The sequence below is a fragment of the Phalacrocorax carbo genome, chromosome Z, assembly GCF_963921805.1.
Source record: "Phalacrocorax carbo chromosome Z, bPhaCar2.1, whole genome shotgun sequence".
In the NCBI taxonomy this organism is placed as follows: Eukaryota; Metazoa; Chordata; class Aves; order Suliformes; family Phalacrocoracidae; genus Phalacrocorax; species Phalacrocorax carbo.
In genome coordinates, this window is record NC_087548.1 from 38,930,586 (window position 1) to 38,947,444 (window position 16,859).

At 40.4% G+C, this 16,859-nt stretch overlaps 1 protein-coding gene across 1 annotated transcript in view; it reads right to left on the bottom strand.

Annotated features, from left to right (window-relative positions):
* The window catches only part of RORB (RAR related orphan receptor B), a 146,143-nt gene extending 130,447 nt beyond the window's left edge, over positions 1-15,696 (bottom strand). The window contains exon 1 of the mRNA XM_064438448.1: positions 15,259-15,696. Coding sequence (XP_064294518.1) covers positions 15,259-15,265 — 7 coding nt within the window. The 5' untranslated portion in view covers positions 15,266-15,696. The remainder of the gene's footprint in view (positions 1-15,258) is intronic.
* Between the last annotated feature and the right edge of the window lie 1,163 nt (positions 15,697-16,859).

Here is a 16,859-nt window from a genome sequence, read left to right on the forward strand (position 1 = left end):
TAGGGTGGCAAAGCAGAGCTCTGATGTGACGACTCTATGGAAATGGGTTCTACTTAGTAAGATTCATGGGGTTACATGAACACAAAATACATGATGAATACATCCATTCATGATGAAAATACAGACTTGTAAAAGACAGGAAAAAATTATCCCAAAACATCATGGTGGCACTAAATCCAGGGGGCCAAAGGTGACCTTCACAAAATTGTGTGCCAGAAGAAAGCAAACCCATTCCAAACTCTCAAAGAGAATTCACTGAACAAGGGAGTAAGAAATGTCATACATTGTTTTGAGACTCCTGAGAATGTTTTTGTAATGTTCGCAGAACCAGAACCAATATATGCTTCTAATAGTATGACTTAAAAAAAATTATTTTCAGAAGGAAAATTATTTTTGATGCATTTCTGCTTGACTTTAATGGCTTCCTACTTGTTATTTAAAAGTAATGAAGCTACTGCTGTCCTACAACACACACTTATACTATCTCCTCATTATCACAGCTGAATAATGAAACAATGTGCATCTCTAAAGTTCAGCCCTTCAGCAGAAAGTCCAAGTCAGCATTTCTAGGAGAATTTCTTTTAAAGGATTTGCAGAAGCAACCCACAAGCATCAATATTCGCGGTGCAAACTCACAGCTTTGTTCTTGTCTCTCTTGCTCACTCTGCCTCTTTTTGAATTTGCTATAAAAGCTAAATTAGGTCTCAGGGGCACTGCACCACTAAACAAAGATCTCTTCTAGCCCATTGTGATGGAAGTAAATGTACTCAGGAGGGAGATGTATTTAAAGGGGAGGCTAAAATATCTCCCTCCCCCAATTCTCTCATCTTTAACACAGATTTCTCTACCCTGCTTCACAAAATCACCCACACTCACCCATACACTCGCCCCTCCTCCTTATAGCATTCTCTCTTTTTCAGAAATATAGCCAGCTGAATTTATGGAACTGGAATAAATATCTTTTTTGACATAACTTGCTAAGCTGTTCCAACATTTACATGATTCCTTCTACAGCCTCTTCATGGATACATACATTCAAAATAAGTATGAATACTTACTGTTTTCAGCATCAGGAAAACTATTTTAAGAGGATATATCCACAATCCAAGCAGCCTTATTATGACTCAATAACAAGCCAATTCTGCTCTCCCCCTGCTTTCATGTCTACTGTTGCTAATAACAAAGCTCTAATATTTCCTCAACTTTCGCTTCATCACCACAGGATTTAAAGTTGCAGGCACACTTATAATATGCCTCAGTATGAGGGATCACAGCTTTATCTGGGAGGGAAAATAAAAAAAAAACAAAAACAAAACCCATCTAAAACTGGTACTGCACAATATATTTCCTGTTCAGTTATGAAAACAAAAGAATGAAATATTTAAAAAGTTTAATATATTAAAAATACTGCAAAAACATAAAATCAAGGATGTTGTATTCAGCTGACTAGTATACACCCACATGTTACTTGAAAATTGGCATTATGGATTTAAATGGAGACTAGTGATTACCACTTCCATTGGACACTGAGAAAATCTTGTTCACATATATTTTAAAAAAGAAATCAATATTCCTGTAAAATAAGTTTTCTGCTGGCAGACAGAAAAATACAGAATAATGGTTCAGAAAACTGATTTAATCTGGACTCCCTGCAATGCTTAAGAACGACTCTATTTTTCATCTCAGTTTTCTATCTCTGAAACCTTAGAAGTCTGGAATATGTCTGAATATGCTTAAATATTTTTGACAGAAAGGCCCGAGTAACTAGAAATGTCCTAAGATCACTTATGAAAAGCCCATAACAGAATAGAGACTGTCATGTTTGTATATTAGATTGCAAAGCTTATTGTAACACATGGGATTCTCTTTATTTGATAGAAAATTCTAATGCTCCTGTCATTCCTGCTGTGCCCTTTTTGTACGCCTGGTCTTTCTTTCAGAATTTTGATAAAATTTGTGAACTCTGTAAATGCAAACTCATATTCAGCATTTAACTGCATGAAGCAACTTAAGGTATTTTACACATTTGTTACGTAATACAGTACTTTATTAACATATCTTACTTCAGAAGCAAACATCTCCTACCAAGTTAAATGATTTCAAATTAATGATAGACACAGAGGACTGTACACAGATTACAGGTGAAGGTTCAACACCAGGTTGATAGTGACTGAGCAGAATAAAAATGCCGGACACTTGGTGGCCTGCGTGAAGTAAACTGATGGTCTCAGTCCAGGCCTCAACAGACTTTGTTCATAAAAAAGGAAAACCAAAACCCACCACACAGTACTAATTGGCACCCCTGTTTGCAGTGTCAGCAAGCAAGGCCAAGGTTATAATGGCCACAGGAAAAGGGTCTTTCAAGGTCAGTGTTGAGGCACAATAAGGAAATTACATGGGAGAGACACAGCCCCAGTCCCATGGGCAGTTTGGCTCCTGGGACCTTTGTTAGTCTGCGCCAAACAAAATCAGCCTGACAAGGACTTCTGCACATCAGTCACCTCACCCATGCAACTACTGCATGCCAAAAAAACCCTTTAAGAACAGGTCTTAAATCTCTGCAGGGTAAAGAAGTGACACCAATCTGGCATCTTCTTCAAGTAAAGAATACATCACAGGTGAAGGCACTGCATAGCAAAACCCCTAGGAAAGTTCCAATTTAACTGATTTGACAAAATTCCATTGCACAAAAGCTTTCTGCTTTTCCTTATTGGATAAAGATGCTGACTGTATCTGCAATAGAAGTGGAGCTATTATCTCTCACATAGGTAGAAACAGTCACACAGGAGAAGAAAGTAAATAAACAATGTAACTTAAATACACTTTTTTTTTGTTTTCTTGTACATGAATAGTTGATAAACATTACTACAGAAAGTGTTCATCAGTGTGCGTAACTATAGATTAGTCTGGTATGGACAATTACAAACTCTTCTTCAACCTGCCTTTCCAATGAGTCTAATGAACAGCATGGAAGGATCATATTCCAGGTTCATCCTTCACACCCATTCAATGGCCTTCTTTTGAGTCTGCCAGTAAAAGTATACTTGTGACAGAAGCAGTTCACAAGATGAAGAACCACAAAGACTATAAGAATACGAAACGTACAGAGAAGCAACAAGTAACTGACAACTAGTGAAGGTGGCGATTTAAACTAATACAGCACAAAAAAATCTAAAAGGTAATATGCAACTGCAATAAAAACCCAAACAATTAACATACATCAGAATGACTGGTTAGCTCTAAGAGCAAAATCTGATATCCAAAAGGATTGGAAAAAGGCATACTATTTTCTCTTTACCCTCTTCATTATAAACCACAAAATACACAGATATGTAAGGTAAGTTTGTATGTGTGGATGTGAACACATCTCCTATTGTAAATGGATTTTTTTTTAAGCTCACATAACAGAAAATTAATATTACTTAATTTTTAAGGAATTGTTCAACCATTCTATGCATAAATGTATTGAAATATCACCTATTCTCTCATGAAATATCTATAATACATGTAAAATATGAAAACTTTCTGGTTACCTTCCTGAGCAGTAAGTAAAATATTAATAGTTTAGTACTGCTTAAAATACCATAATAGGTAGCCTCTAGAGAGTGATCAGTAGTTTCACAGAAATAGGCCTACTCCTTAAATGAAAAATAATACCTAAACAATTTATATTAATCTTGACAGTGAACTAAAAGTTCATCCTTTGACTTGTTCCACAGTAAAGTATGTATCAAAAATGCTATTTTGGAGATTATGAAAAATCACAATATGCATTTAATAGCATTCATCTGCCTGAAATTATTTTATCCTGCTGCTCATTTCTGCCCAAAAGATAATGTAGGTTAACACTGGGTCAAAATATGATGCATTCCTAAACATTTCAGTAATAGCATAAAGATTTTCCTCTGAGACATATATCCTTCTAGCTCAACTGATCCTGAGAAAGGATGAAATAGATGTTAACAGATGACAGCTTGGCTCTCTGCCTGTTTTATGCTTAGGACTTACAGAAAACTACAGGGGGAGGTGGGAAAGAAGAGAATTAATGTAAGTGAACCTTCTATGCTAACAGAGTAGTTTTCAAAAAATTCAGATTTCTTTTTTCTTTGTGGTTATGGAGAGTTCTGTGTGTGATTGTTTGGTTCTGTAATAAGTTCTGTGGGGCTGCTGTGGAAGGAGAAATTCTTGAGGGTATATACATAAAAATCACCTTGGTCTTGGAGAAATGGAGAGCATCATAAGAACATTCTTTGTTTCTCTTTATCTTCTGAGCATGGAGGAAAGATCTAAAGGCATTATTTCTATCTTGCAAAAAAAAAAGTTTTGCTGCAATCAGGTAGGACATTATCTCTTCACTGCTACATATTTCCTCTCTCTCTAAAAGCCGATTACATGAATTCTATATAACAGATCTTTTAAAAAAAGTAAAATCCAAAGATACAGGCAAATTCTTTTGCCAGGCAAGAGAAAGAGCAGGTGCTGGCAACCAAGCAGTACTAGGGAAACAGAGATTCATCTCTCAAGCACCTCTTCCATCTCCAAGGCTACAGGCATACAAATGTAATAGAGGTACATGATAGAGATGTAGCCTGGCCAAGATTTAACAAACTGTTTATTTCTTCTCTACAGCATAGCCCCAACAAAGATAAACCAAAAGGAACAAAAGGGTGAAAAGAACAAAACATCTTTCTGTAATACATGGGCATGTATGCTGCATGGTCTGATGAACCAATTACACATTTTCTAACAAGTGAACGAAGTTTAGTGTCATGGACTTTTCTGAGTGTACTGCTTTTTAATGAAAGTGGCTTAAAAATATAGAGGAAGAATGGGGGACAGAAAAATAACAGAAAGATAGAAAAGAAACCTGATTTGACTTGATCCACAGTTTAAAAAGATCAGGTTTAAATGTAGTTTGCAAATGACATTTTAATTTTGTAAATTACTAACTTGGCTGAAGTGCAGCGAATGCCAAGCTTGTACAGACAGCTTACATAACTGTATATGTGATGTTCCAACTTGCAGCACTCCTGAGCAGCGGAGCTCTGGATATACATAGTGAAATGAATGTCTAACGTTAGTATTCAGCTGAATACAAAATAGTATGAAATCCCATTACAATAAATCTACATGCAACACCAAGTAATAGAAAGTAGCACAATGAATACATTTGTATTGTACATTCATTCTTTTCCTTATTTCACTCCTTTTTTCTATTACTTCCACTTCTCTCTTTATTTCTTATTTCTAGCAGCGTGGCCACTGCAGTTAACTCTGCCTGCAATGAGCGGAAATTGAAAAGTCCAGCACTTTGTGGTACAGTACTGCTCACGTCAAAAAACCCTTTAACCTCTTCACTTTTCCATTTTATGTTCTGTCCATTTCCTTTACATTTCTACCTACATCTTCCACCTCACTAACTCTCTTGCAGAACAGCACCCTTTCTATTGAGTTTGTTGTTTATCTAAATTCACCATCCTTTCTTCCTCCCCATTTTCTCTTGCATCTGCTCAAATTCCCTGTTGAAAGCATACATTTCTCTCCTTCAGTTTTATGATGCAACTGGTACAATCTTTTTCTCCTAAATTCTGTTGAAGCTGGAAAATGTTGAAGCTGCAAAAGGTCTTATTTAGTGTCCTGTTCGTCATGGCACTCCCATTAGAGTTTATGGCAACTGCTGATTTTGAACACACCTTAGTAAACAGTCTTTACAAAAATAAATACTGGTGTTTTGGCAAACCGAAATCAATAAGTGAAAAAAGCAGCTTCTGCATAGGGAGCTGTATTAAGACAGTGCAAGTTCACTGCCCACTTACCTGCTGAACTCAAAGTGATAGTATTATTTAGCCCTCACACCTTCTGAAAATCAGTAAACTGTGAACAACCAATGAGCCATATTGTACCATTAGTTTTACAGTAAAATGTTCCAGCCAAGCCTATAGGGAATTCTGTTTCAAAATTAAATATACAGCTTTGATCAACCACAGCTCTGCAGACAGATTTCACTCAGCTGATGTAATATACTGCAACATACATTTGCTTCAAATACTGACACATATCAACAGTTTCTCCAGAAATCTTTATGTGATAACTGTTGCTTCTCAAAATGTCAGAGTAGTTATTGCATGCAAACTTTTCTGTAATTTCTTTTTTTCTTTTTAATAATACATTAATTATGAATTAAATTATGGCTAAATAATGGTAGTTACTAGATACTTTTGAAGTCTCAGCTTTAATATTGCAACAGCTGCCATAATACTGGTAATGCCTTTAATCTTGACCAGTTCAGAATGAGGAATTTACTGTCATAAGCATGTAGAACTGCTCTGCAAATTGTAGTGGAACATGGTGTTGACATTCTTTAAGTGGTGAAACAATTTGTAGTTAGAGTTATTCTCAATGGGTGTTACTCAACTATACTTTGCCTCTGTTGACATTGTTTTAATCTTCCTCCTTATTCCTACTTAATTTGAGAGATTAATATAATCTGAATTTTCCAAAATTGGCTATGGCTAAGAGGAAACTAGTATGGGTTAAAAACTGTGATTCCTCAATAAAGCGCATCCTATTCAAATAAATGAAAACTGTTTTATCTATGTGTGGCTGTAGGTCATACTATTTAATACTTGTGATTTTACATATAAATTTAGATTTAGAACATGTAGATTTTTGAATGAGAAAACTTACTATGTGTTGTTATTTTTTTACTTTTTCCAAAATAAAGCAACATTAATTTTAAATGCAAACCTCCCACTATTATAGTTGGCACATCTAAAAGAGATTACTGGTGCAGCACTGCTTACATACTATCTCTAGTGTGATATCTATTATAGGTTTCCATGTTAAAAAAACAGTTAAGCTGATATTTGTGTTTCATTTCCATTTCTATATGTACTGGTATAGAGAGAATGGCTTGTGTCATTACAAGGAGGTCTGGTTGCTGACAGATACTAGTAATAATTAGTACTTACATAATTTTCACAAATGCACTGAAAGAAAACAATGAGAGTTTTAATACAAATTCCCAAACAAACCAAAATAATCTCTGCTTGGCCATCAGTGGCACCTTCTCCAAAAGAAAAGTTTCTCCTCTTCACAAAGATGAAATCACCAAATGGCACTGTGTCTTATAAATACATTTCTTCTCTAATGCCATTACTTCTCTGTGCCACTAGATTGTACTGCATTTGTTCATATTTGTGCTCCCACCACATTTGAATATCTGGCCTCAGTTCCCATGCATGGTCTCTCCTTTCTTTCAGTTCATTCCAATTAAATACTAAATACAGTGCATTGTACAAATATTGCACAAAATCCCCCAAACAATGTGCATTGAAGTAAGCAATGCTCTTCATAGCTAGTTTGCCACTTCATTCTTCTTCCAGACAAACAAATATAAAAAGAGACAATAGAGCACCTGTTTCACTACTTAGTCAGGACATGAAATAACATTAACATTCATTTTCCATCTTGTTCTGAAAAGCAAAATTAGTGCTGCACTGTGGAAGTGTACAAGCAATCAAGGAAAATGTGCTAGCAGCGTAGTGTTAGGTTTTCCAAAAAGCACTCCTGTGGCAGGCTCTTAAATCAGAAAGTTAACTGGCAGCAGTTTATCCACACCTAGTAAAATCAGACCTATTTTTAAAGAAGGAAACAGAAGACGACACACATTAATGTCTCTAAACAACATTTTTAGTGAAAATATTATCCTTAATTTTGTTAAACTCAGTTTTACACAGTTCACATATAGTAAATTTGCTAAGCTGTCCACCTCCAAAAAAGATTCCCATTTCCAGTAAATCTTTTGGAAAATGGTCTGCTCCAAATTTTTCACTCTGCTAGCTAACAAATAGAAACATGGCATCAACTCCAGGACTGGGTCTATTGTTTCCAAATATCTTTCAAACAAGTGTAAGCATTCAATGTGTAATGCACACTAAATCTCCCAAATGATCAAACTGCATGAAGCATATCACACTTTACCTCCTGTTGTAGTGGGAATGGTAATTTAAGAGTTGCTTATTTATAAACAGCCTTTTCTTCACTTTTTACAATTGAAGTTTATTTTAGGGGAACCATAATTTCATCTGAGACCAACAACAACCTGCTCCAAAACATAATATGCTACCCTCTTGACAGCTCATTATTTTGACAGTAGACTGAACTGCGATTTAAGAACTTCATCTTCCTTTGATCTAGCTTTTCTCCCCCCATGAACACCTTCACTCAAAAGAACTCATAATGCATATTACTTGTGAGAGTACAGACATTTTTGTCTAAAGGATTGCTTCAGAGAGTGAAAAAATTAAATGCAATGGGAATGCATGTCTTGTTCGGAAACATTACTCTGAAGGATAAAGTTACTTAAGGCTACTGTGGATTAATGAAGGAGTAATACAAGATCTTAAAAAGAATAATTTTGATGTGAAAGGTATTTGTTGTGTTCAGGAAATCTTGTAAGTGACCATGGAAAATTAGAAGGAAAGAGTTAACTGTGAGACCACCTCAAGACCATCTACAAGCAGATGGAATGTTTTAAATACTGAATTTGTAATAATTGTCAAAATTACTCTAAACATTATGCTACTTTTTAGGCATGCTAAAGTGTTTATTACCCTGTGTAGCGTATTCATGCCTAAATACATTACAAATGTATATATTTTCTTAATCTGTACTTAAAGATTGATTTGGCCACTATTTACCAGCAGCAACACAGCAATCAGCATAAGCATAACAATTAAATAAAGTAATATATTGATTATTGGCAGAAGAACAATGTTTTTGAATACTTTTTATACCTCAGAATTAGGTGAGAAAACAAGTAGCAGATTTACCGACATCTCTTTCCAGCAAATATGAATCTCCAGCCAATCCAACTGCTACATTCAAGCACCAAATAATGGTAGGCAGTTAGGAGCAGAAGGTGATTTTATTGAAATTTCAGGGCAAGAAGATTTTTTAACATGGCATGCTACTTACATTGATTCTCTGTAAGCCTTTATAATCTTTCATGTTTCTTACAGTCCCAAATCAATGGGTTTCAAAGGGACACAACAAACAGCCACAAATTCAGTTTGCCTTATTTATGTGAGAAGTCCCGTCAAATCTAACTGAACAATTCATATAAATAAGGCCCATGATAACAGGAAGACTCTCTCAAAACAAGTTTGTCTTTCAAGAAAGGACAATTACTTGATGTTTACTCTTTAATGAGTATGTGGTTTTAAATGTCCATGATCCGATTCCAGATATATAATTTTTAAAATTTATTGCATTTTTGTGCAGCAATAAAATCAGTCTTCCTTAAAAATTGTGTGAAAACATTGTAATTGACAATTTAGCAAAATAATTAATCATTAACAGCATAATAACAACATTTATGTCAAACTAAATTAGTCTATATACTTGTAGCAGAGGCAGAAACAGCTGTCATTCTGTTTGCATAAATTTCCAGCAGAATGTGTCTGGCAAAGTTAAGCGTGAGCATTTCTATTTTATAAAAAATAGTTCCAAGACAGCAAAAATAGAAAGGGCCAAATGTCACATCAATACGACCACTGAAGTGAGTAAGTGTTGTTCAGTCAAACAAGGACCAGGTCATCATGGCTGTATTCTATTCTCAAACCTGTGCATAAATCAGAGTTTTTAATATGCTCATGAAAGCAATATTAGAAACAAAAAGGAAAACAGCACAATCCAAAAGGCACCTTCTGTCTGCCACTCTCAGTGACACCGTGTGATGTCTTATTCTCAAAGCTGCACTGCAGACTTTGCCCAGACTGCATACAGAATTGGAAGGAACAACACCACTGAACTTTATAAACATGAAGCACAAAGAACAACATTTTGACATCTATAGTTTGTCTATGAAAGTCATTATGGAAAGACCCAACTGTGCTAAATGCTCAAAGCTGTTAAAATTGCTCTATAAAGAAACTGATTTTAAATTCAAATGTATCAGGTCTCTTAAAATTTACACTTCAGTTAAAGCGGGTTTAACAGGTTTATTACTAAGCTCAACAGCAAGTGATCTAGGACAGCACCTTAGAAATGTAAAACAATGCATAATCACTAATGCACTACTGTTAACTCATGATTGTGTAGTAATGCTCAAAGTTTCTTTTTTATTTTTCTTTTTAATAATTTCTTTTTTGTTCTATGTAAGTACAACTGCTTATTTATACAAATGTTATATTTAGCCCTATTTACCATAAATGTCGTTATAACACCTGTGGTTTTTCTCATTAAGTGCTCAACAGATAGGGTCGCAGGTTGAAAGGGCAGCATATGGACTATGAAAGGGCTAGTTAACATAACCCATTATACTGGTGCACTGGTAAAGCTCATTTCTATTCATCTGATGATTAGTTCAATCAATATTTACCCCTGTGTGCAGGGGTAAATTTCATAGCACAGACCTTGATTTTTGTGAATTCATTGCATTGCTTGAGAGGAAGGAAAATGATTTCTTGGATAGCTTGGGAATCTTTCACTCCTTTGATTTTGTTTTCTTGTATTAGGTAATCAGTCTCCACACTATGGCAGATCCTAGTTCCTGGAACTGTTTAATAACACAGATTACTGTTGAAGGTATACTTCATCCATACATTTCTTAATAGGCACATTCAATATCATGTATAGCAGTACCCATGACTGCACCCTCAGGACTTTGTACTAGTTAGCACACGTACATTTTAAACAGGATTTCTGACTTCCAGTTTACTCAGAACATAGGTTTTTTTCTCCTGGAATATCTTCCCCCAAAATCCTGATACAGTTTTTAACCACAAAACACAAATTAAATTATGTCTACTTGCAATCATGACTATATTGTCAAACGAGTGAACCATACAAACTTACTGCTTCTCTCTGTATTTTTAAAAGGCCAATAGTCAATAGCAGACATTTTCCATACCACAAGAGAGACTTTTTCCAGCTAATGCACATGATATTTTCATATTTTTTAAATTAACTGTCAAATTACAGGTCACCAGTCCTCTACCCATGAAAAAAAGTTTTTTTCATTAAAAAAAATAAACCCCACCTCTTTTCTATGGTAAAAATTCCAATGATATTAGAACAGATAGTTTTCTATTGATGAACTTTCATTATGTACTCCCCCACTGCCCCCAGCACTGTGCAATAATAAAACAATTAAAGATAAATGCAAGATACCCTTTGGAATGTAAACATGGTGTAATTCAAAGTAAAAGTACTGCAGAGGTACAAATAGGCTCTCATGGTTCAGGTTTGACTTCTGTTCATTCTAGAGAGGCATCACACTATATTAACTATACACAGTTGTATTTTTTATTATGTAACACAGTAGTAGTTTATTACTCATTCATGATTTCCTAATAATTTATTGATATTTATTAAAATTTGACCTGCAAAGGCCTAACACCTGAAAATTGTATTCCATTGCATATCAAGGAGTCTCAGTAAAGTCTAATAACATTATTCAGGTAGGTAGCAGCTGGATGTACCACGCTGTGATGACAAATAGGTTTTGCTGTGGCAGGGTAAGATACTAAATCTGTCAAAATTAGTATTGCTTCTCTCTTACCACCTGTGTTTTAAATAGTCAGTTTGTTTATTGACATATTAATGTTACATATTCCAAATTTAGTCATATTTATTCTTCCTGGAATAACTTGTGAAATAAGTTTCCTTTGCTTTAGTGAGCGCAGAAAGATTTGCTGCACTCATCTATTAAATTAAGGAGAGCTTTCTCGGTTATCCAGACTATTTGTATATGTTACTTAATAAGCTCTCTCAGCAATACTGCAGAGAGGATTTGTTTCATTCACACTCTCCTAATTGCTTACAAATATTTAAGTGATGCTAAGAAAACAGAATAACTATGTAACATTATGTAATATGTATCATTGCTAGGTCACCAACAGGAGAAAACTACACAGCAAAATTTGCTCAAATACCTTGGCTTCAGGCTTTTCGGGTGTCCTTTTCCTTTAAAACATGAAAGATAGAGCTTTTTCCCTACAGAAAGATTAAATATTACTTTTTCAATAAAAGGCATACTCTGTATGACTTCTTTAATGTCAATTCCACAACTGAAATAATTGTTATCATAAACTTGGCTTTTGTGTGTGTACAGGTAGCATGTGCCCAGAGTAAAATTAGGTGTTTTGCCAGTGGGTTTTTTGCCTCTTTGTAATTTTTTATGTTTGCGTATCAGCTGCGTTATATACAGAATTCACTAACTTGTAACAGCTTTAAACTTTACAAATCAGTTTAACAAAGATGAAATCCCAAGATTAAAAAAAAGTTGTTTTCTTTTTAGTTAAGTAGCACAATAATTTTAGTGCTTTTTCAGTCCTCTTTTTCTAAAAAAGTATACAGAAGTACACCTTCTATGTTCTTAATACCCTCACAAGATGTTGGCAGGAGTGGGACAGGTGGAAGGAAGACTGTGATGAATGCTCCTTGTAAATATCATTTTTATACCTATGTACACCTCTATAAAATACAGGTATAAAAGTCATTGACTGACACAACTTCCACTCCCAGTTCAGAGAAAAATACCTGGACCTACCATGACAATAAGAACACCAAAAGCACAAATGCTCAGCCTGTTGTTCTGCTGTAGGTCAGCATGGCTATATGTATCCTCAAAGGGATTTAAACCACGAATTGAAGTACAGGGAATTATTGTTTTGGACAGGACATGACCAATGACCACAATGCAGTCGCATGACAGCTGAGGTGTGCCCCAAAGATGTGTGCTTCCCCTGGATGGGATGACTGACAGCCCCTGTGACTGCCTAGTGCTTCAGGATGCAGCAGGTAGTAACACAGGCTGGATATTTTCAGAAGCTCTGTCTCCAATTTGGGGCAGGTGAGCAGCCACAGCAACCCCTGCACATTCCAGGCACGTTGGGCAGTGCATCAACTGTAGTTGATCAGCTGTGCAGCACATCAACTGCAGCTTGGAAGTATCACAGCTTAGCTGGGAAAGTTTGGGGGAAGAGCTCACGTGTACAAGAGAGCTTCTTCCTCCAAATCCAACAGTGAACATAACATAGTTGAAAACAACTATACCTTCACAAGAGGGCTTACAGCTCTCTAAAAGTATTAATTCATGGAAGCTTACAATTTGTTAATTGTGATATACATTTATTTCCTGTATTAGGAAAGCCACAACTGCAATGGACAGGTGCTCTATTAGCATACAATGCTCTTGTCCATTTGAGGGCGTGCCAAGCGCTGCTCTTGTCTCACTGTACACCTGATGCGAAGCATCAGTTCGGTCACCTCTTGCGCATGAGTTTTGCGCAAGGATGAAAGTTGCCTGTTTGTTGTTTTTCTCCTCCCTCCATTCCAGCCCTCCCCCCTCCCCCCCAATTCCCTATTGAGGGAAATATAATGCAAATATAAACTTGCATTCTAGGGGCAGAGCAGCACCTCTTCACGGACAGTACCTGGTAGCACAGCTGAAGGGACGCCAGAGGCAGCTGCGGAGCAGGGGCACACCCCGCAAGCGGTGCCACCAGGTGTGCGGACCAATCGGCCGCCCTCTCCCTGCTCAGGACCTTGTTTTAAAGGAAAGGGTCAGAGGAGAGGGACGACCTTTCACTTCGCGGGTGTCAAGGGGGGCTCCTGCGCCCCGCGGCAGCGCCGGTCGCCCCGAGGCGGGGGAGAAGTGTGGGCGGCTGTGCCTCGGGCGGACACAAAAATGCCCGGAAAAAAGGAGGGGGGGCTTTTGCTCAGGGGACACTGACAGGCACGTTTCGAATATAAACTCCGAGCCACGGATTGGCTCGTACTGGCGGCGCTCAGGCGGGATTAAAAAAAAACAAAAAACAACAACAAAACCACAAAGCTGCAACAGGGGCCGCTTTACAGAATAGAAAGTTTTCTCTCCGTTTCCTGTTGCTCTTATGAAAGGCAAATACTGTTAAGCAAGTTCTTGCCAGATGCCCCAAAGCGAGCACCATATCTTCTAAGATCGCAGGGGGAAAGTGGTTTTTTTCGTTTCTCTGTGCAAATGTCAAAGTTACAATTCCTTTAAAGAAAATTATACACGTGTGATTTGCTAGTGCTTGTAGCACACGCAGCTACAGGAGCTGATATCCCGCAAGAGGAAATCCTAGCGTGTGCGTCCTATTCATTAAAGCAAACAGGAGGCTGAAGAAATTTGCACGTGATATCGCTGCCAACCCCCAGCATGTTCTTCTCCTTCTAAGCCCTTCTCCTCCGTACTATGAAAGACTACTTTTTGCCCCTTTACCACGCCGTGGGGTGAGGCAAGCAACCTGGTTTAAGAACTGGGCGATAAAGGGGAGTGTGGAAGATGAGGGGCGGAAGAGGTGCGCAACCCCCACTGGTGCCCGGGGCAGGTTGTGGTTTTTCTCGTCCCGGTGCCGGTGCTCGCCTAGCCCAGGAAAGGGGCCCAGCGGTGTGGCGCCCTGGGACACGCGGAAACAACGCGTTCCCACGTCTCCCGCACCCACTGAGATGCCCGGCGTGCCAGCCACAGCACACAGCCCCTCTCCAGCCCCAGCGGTACCACCAGGGCAAGCGCCCCGGCAGCTCTCCCTGTCGGTGGGGATGCTCTGTGCTCTCCTGCCGGACCCTCACCGGGTGGGGCTGCAAGCCCTGGGGGACGCTCTGGCTGCCGTTCAAGATAGGGCTGCGCAGGGGGCACTGGCTCGGTGGGCCGCAGAAGAAAGCTGCGGGCACTGGGAGCGGGGTCCGGGGCAGCGCAAACGTATCCATGCCATTAGCCCCAGGGGAAGGGGGGCCCTCAGGCAACACCCCGGCTAGGAAACAGGGTGAAGCCCACGAAAGAGTCTGATAACTTTTGGGGATGGAAGGGGGAGACCCTCCCCACACTAGCAGCTACCCGGCACCGAGAGACAGGCGGGCCCCGCAGTACGGCCCACCTGCCGGGGGTAAGCGCGCCCCGTGGACAGTTGCGGGTGGGGACTTAACGACATAGCGTCAAACCCTTGTCCCTTCCCTCCCTCTCTGACCGCTGCGGCACAGGGCGACCCCGGGCTTTCTGGCAGAGGTGTGTGGGGGAGGGTGCGCGTGTCCTCCCCCTGCCGCGGAGGGCACTTCGGGTTGGCTCCCGGCCCCCGCGGTTGCGGGGAACACACCGCGAGCAGCCTCGCCGGCAGGCGGGCACGACCCCTCAACTTTCTCCCCCGGACCCTATCCTCCGTTATGAAACCTCCTCCCCGGCCCCTTCGCCACCAGTTTTCCCAGAAAAGAGCCGCCCCCCGGCCCGCTTACCTCGCATGGTGTTGGCTCCCCGCAGTCATGAAGCTGGGAGCCCAAGAACCGCACCGCGAAAATCCCGTCTCAGTACCCGCGGAGGCGGCAGCCGCCGAAGCTCTGCTCCGCCGGGAAAACCATACCTCCGAGGCGGTTCCGCGAGGCGCGGCTCCGCGGGCTGCCCGCCGCCAGGCCCGCTCCTCCCCGGCGGCCGCTCCGCCCCGCCCGCTACCGCGGAGCGCCTGCGGGGGTCGCCTGGGCCGCGGAGCGGCGGCGGCTGCTGGCTAGTGGCGAAGCAGGGGACGGGGAAGGAAAGGTGTTACGTTAGAAAAAACAGGAAAAACACGCGGAGGAAGAAGAGAGAGGCGGGGAGCTGCGTGGATGGCAGAGCATGTGCGCTTTTACATGACACCGTCGCCCCTCAGCAGCTCCCCGGTGCGGACTCCTACTGCGCAGCCACAGGGACAAGGAGCAGGAGTGAGACCCAGGGAGAAAGCGGCAAAGCGGCTTATAGCGGGGGGCGGGCGGTGCCGCTGGCACGGCTCCGCCCGCTGTCAGCGCCGCCGCCAATCGCCGCCTGCCCGGCACCGCGGCCGCGGGCGGCACCGCCCGCCACCACCCCCGGCCCCGGCCCCGCCACCATCCCGGCCCCACCGGCACCCCCGGCCCCCGCCGTGCGGGGGACCCGCGGCTCCGCGGCGGGGGGCTCCTCTCCAACTCGCGCCGGCTGTTCCGGCAACTTTTGCTCCTCTTGGGAGCGCCTGGGTGCCGGCGGGTCCTGCCCGGCTGAGTGTGGTGGTACAGAAATGAGTCTTGTCTGCAGATCTCTGGAGCTTGTGGAGAAAGGTAACAGGCGCAGAGAATCCCCTCGGGTGCCTTAATGCTTTTGTTTGTTTGTTTGTTTTTGGGGGGTGGGTGTGTCTCTGGGGAGGAAGATCAAAGCGCTCACCCCGCTGTGATTGTCACTGGGGGACTACATTTTCTGACAAGAATGGGAAAGTTTGGTGGTGAGTCATTTTCTCACTAAAAAGCGAATCTGGACGTCGAAAGCAGTTTGTTTTCCTTGTGTAAGACTAGCAGACTGTTCTGCAGAAACGGGTTCGTTCTGCGGGCAGCAGGATTTTTCCTGGCTTGTAACTCCCCTTCTGAATTATCCAATGTTTTTTGCCCGTTAAAAAAAAAAAAAAAAAAAAAAAAAAAAAAAGACTGCGGGATCTTCTCGATGTTTTGGTTTGGTTTTGCTTTTGTTGTGGGTGTTTGGGTTTTTTTTCATTAGGTTTTGTTGTTCTTCCCCCACCCCCAATTGTAAATCATAGCACACAAACACAAGGCATCTCACTCGGTCATCCTGGAAACAAGTGCCTGGTACAAAGGATCACAGTCCCTAACACCAAGCCTAAAACGAACAAGGAAATCGCTGACCTATTTGAAGTATATCCATACAAAATTATTAATATCGACCTCATAAATCAAAATAGGATAAATTTTGAAGAGACATACTTTTAAGTTAAAAATGGACGTGACAAAGTGGATTTATTCTGTCCTACATGAATAGGTGAAGTTCTATTAGATCTGTTATGCAAGAGACCATAGGTATGATCTCTTTTGCTCTGAAAAAG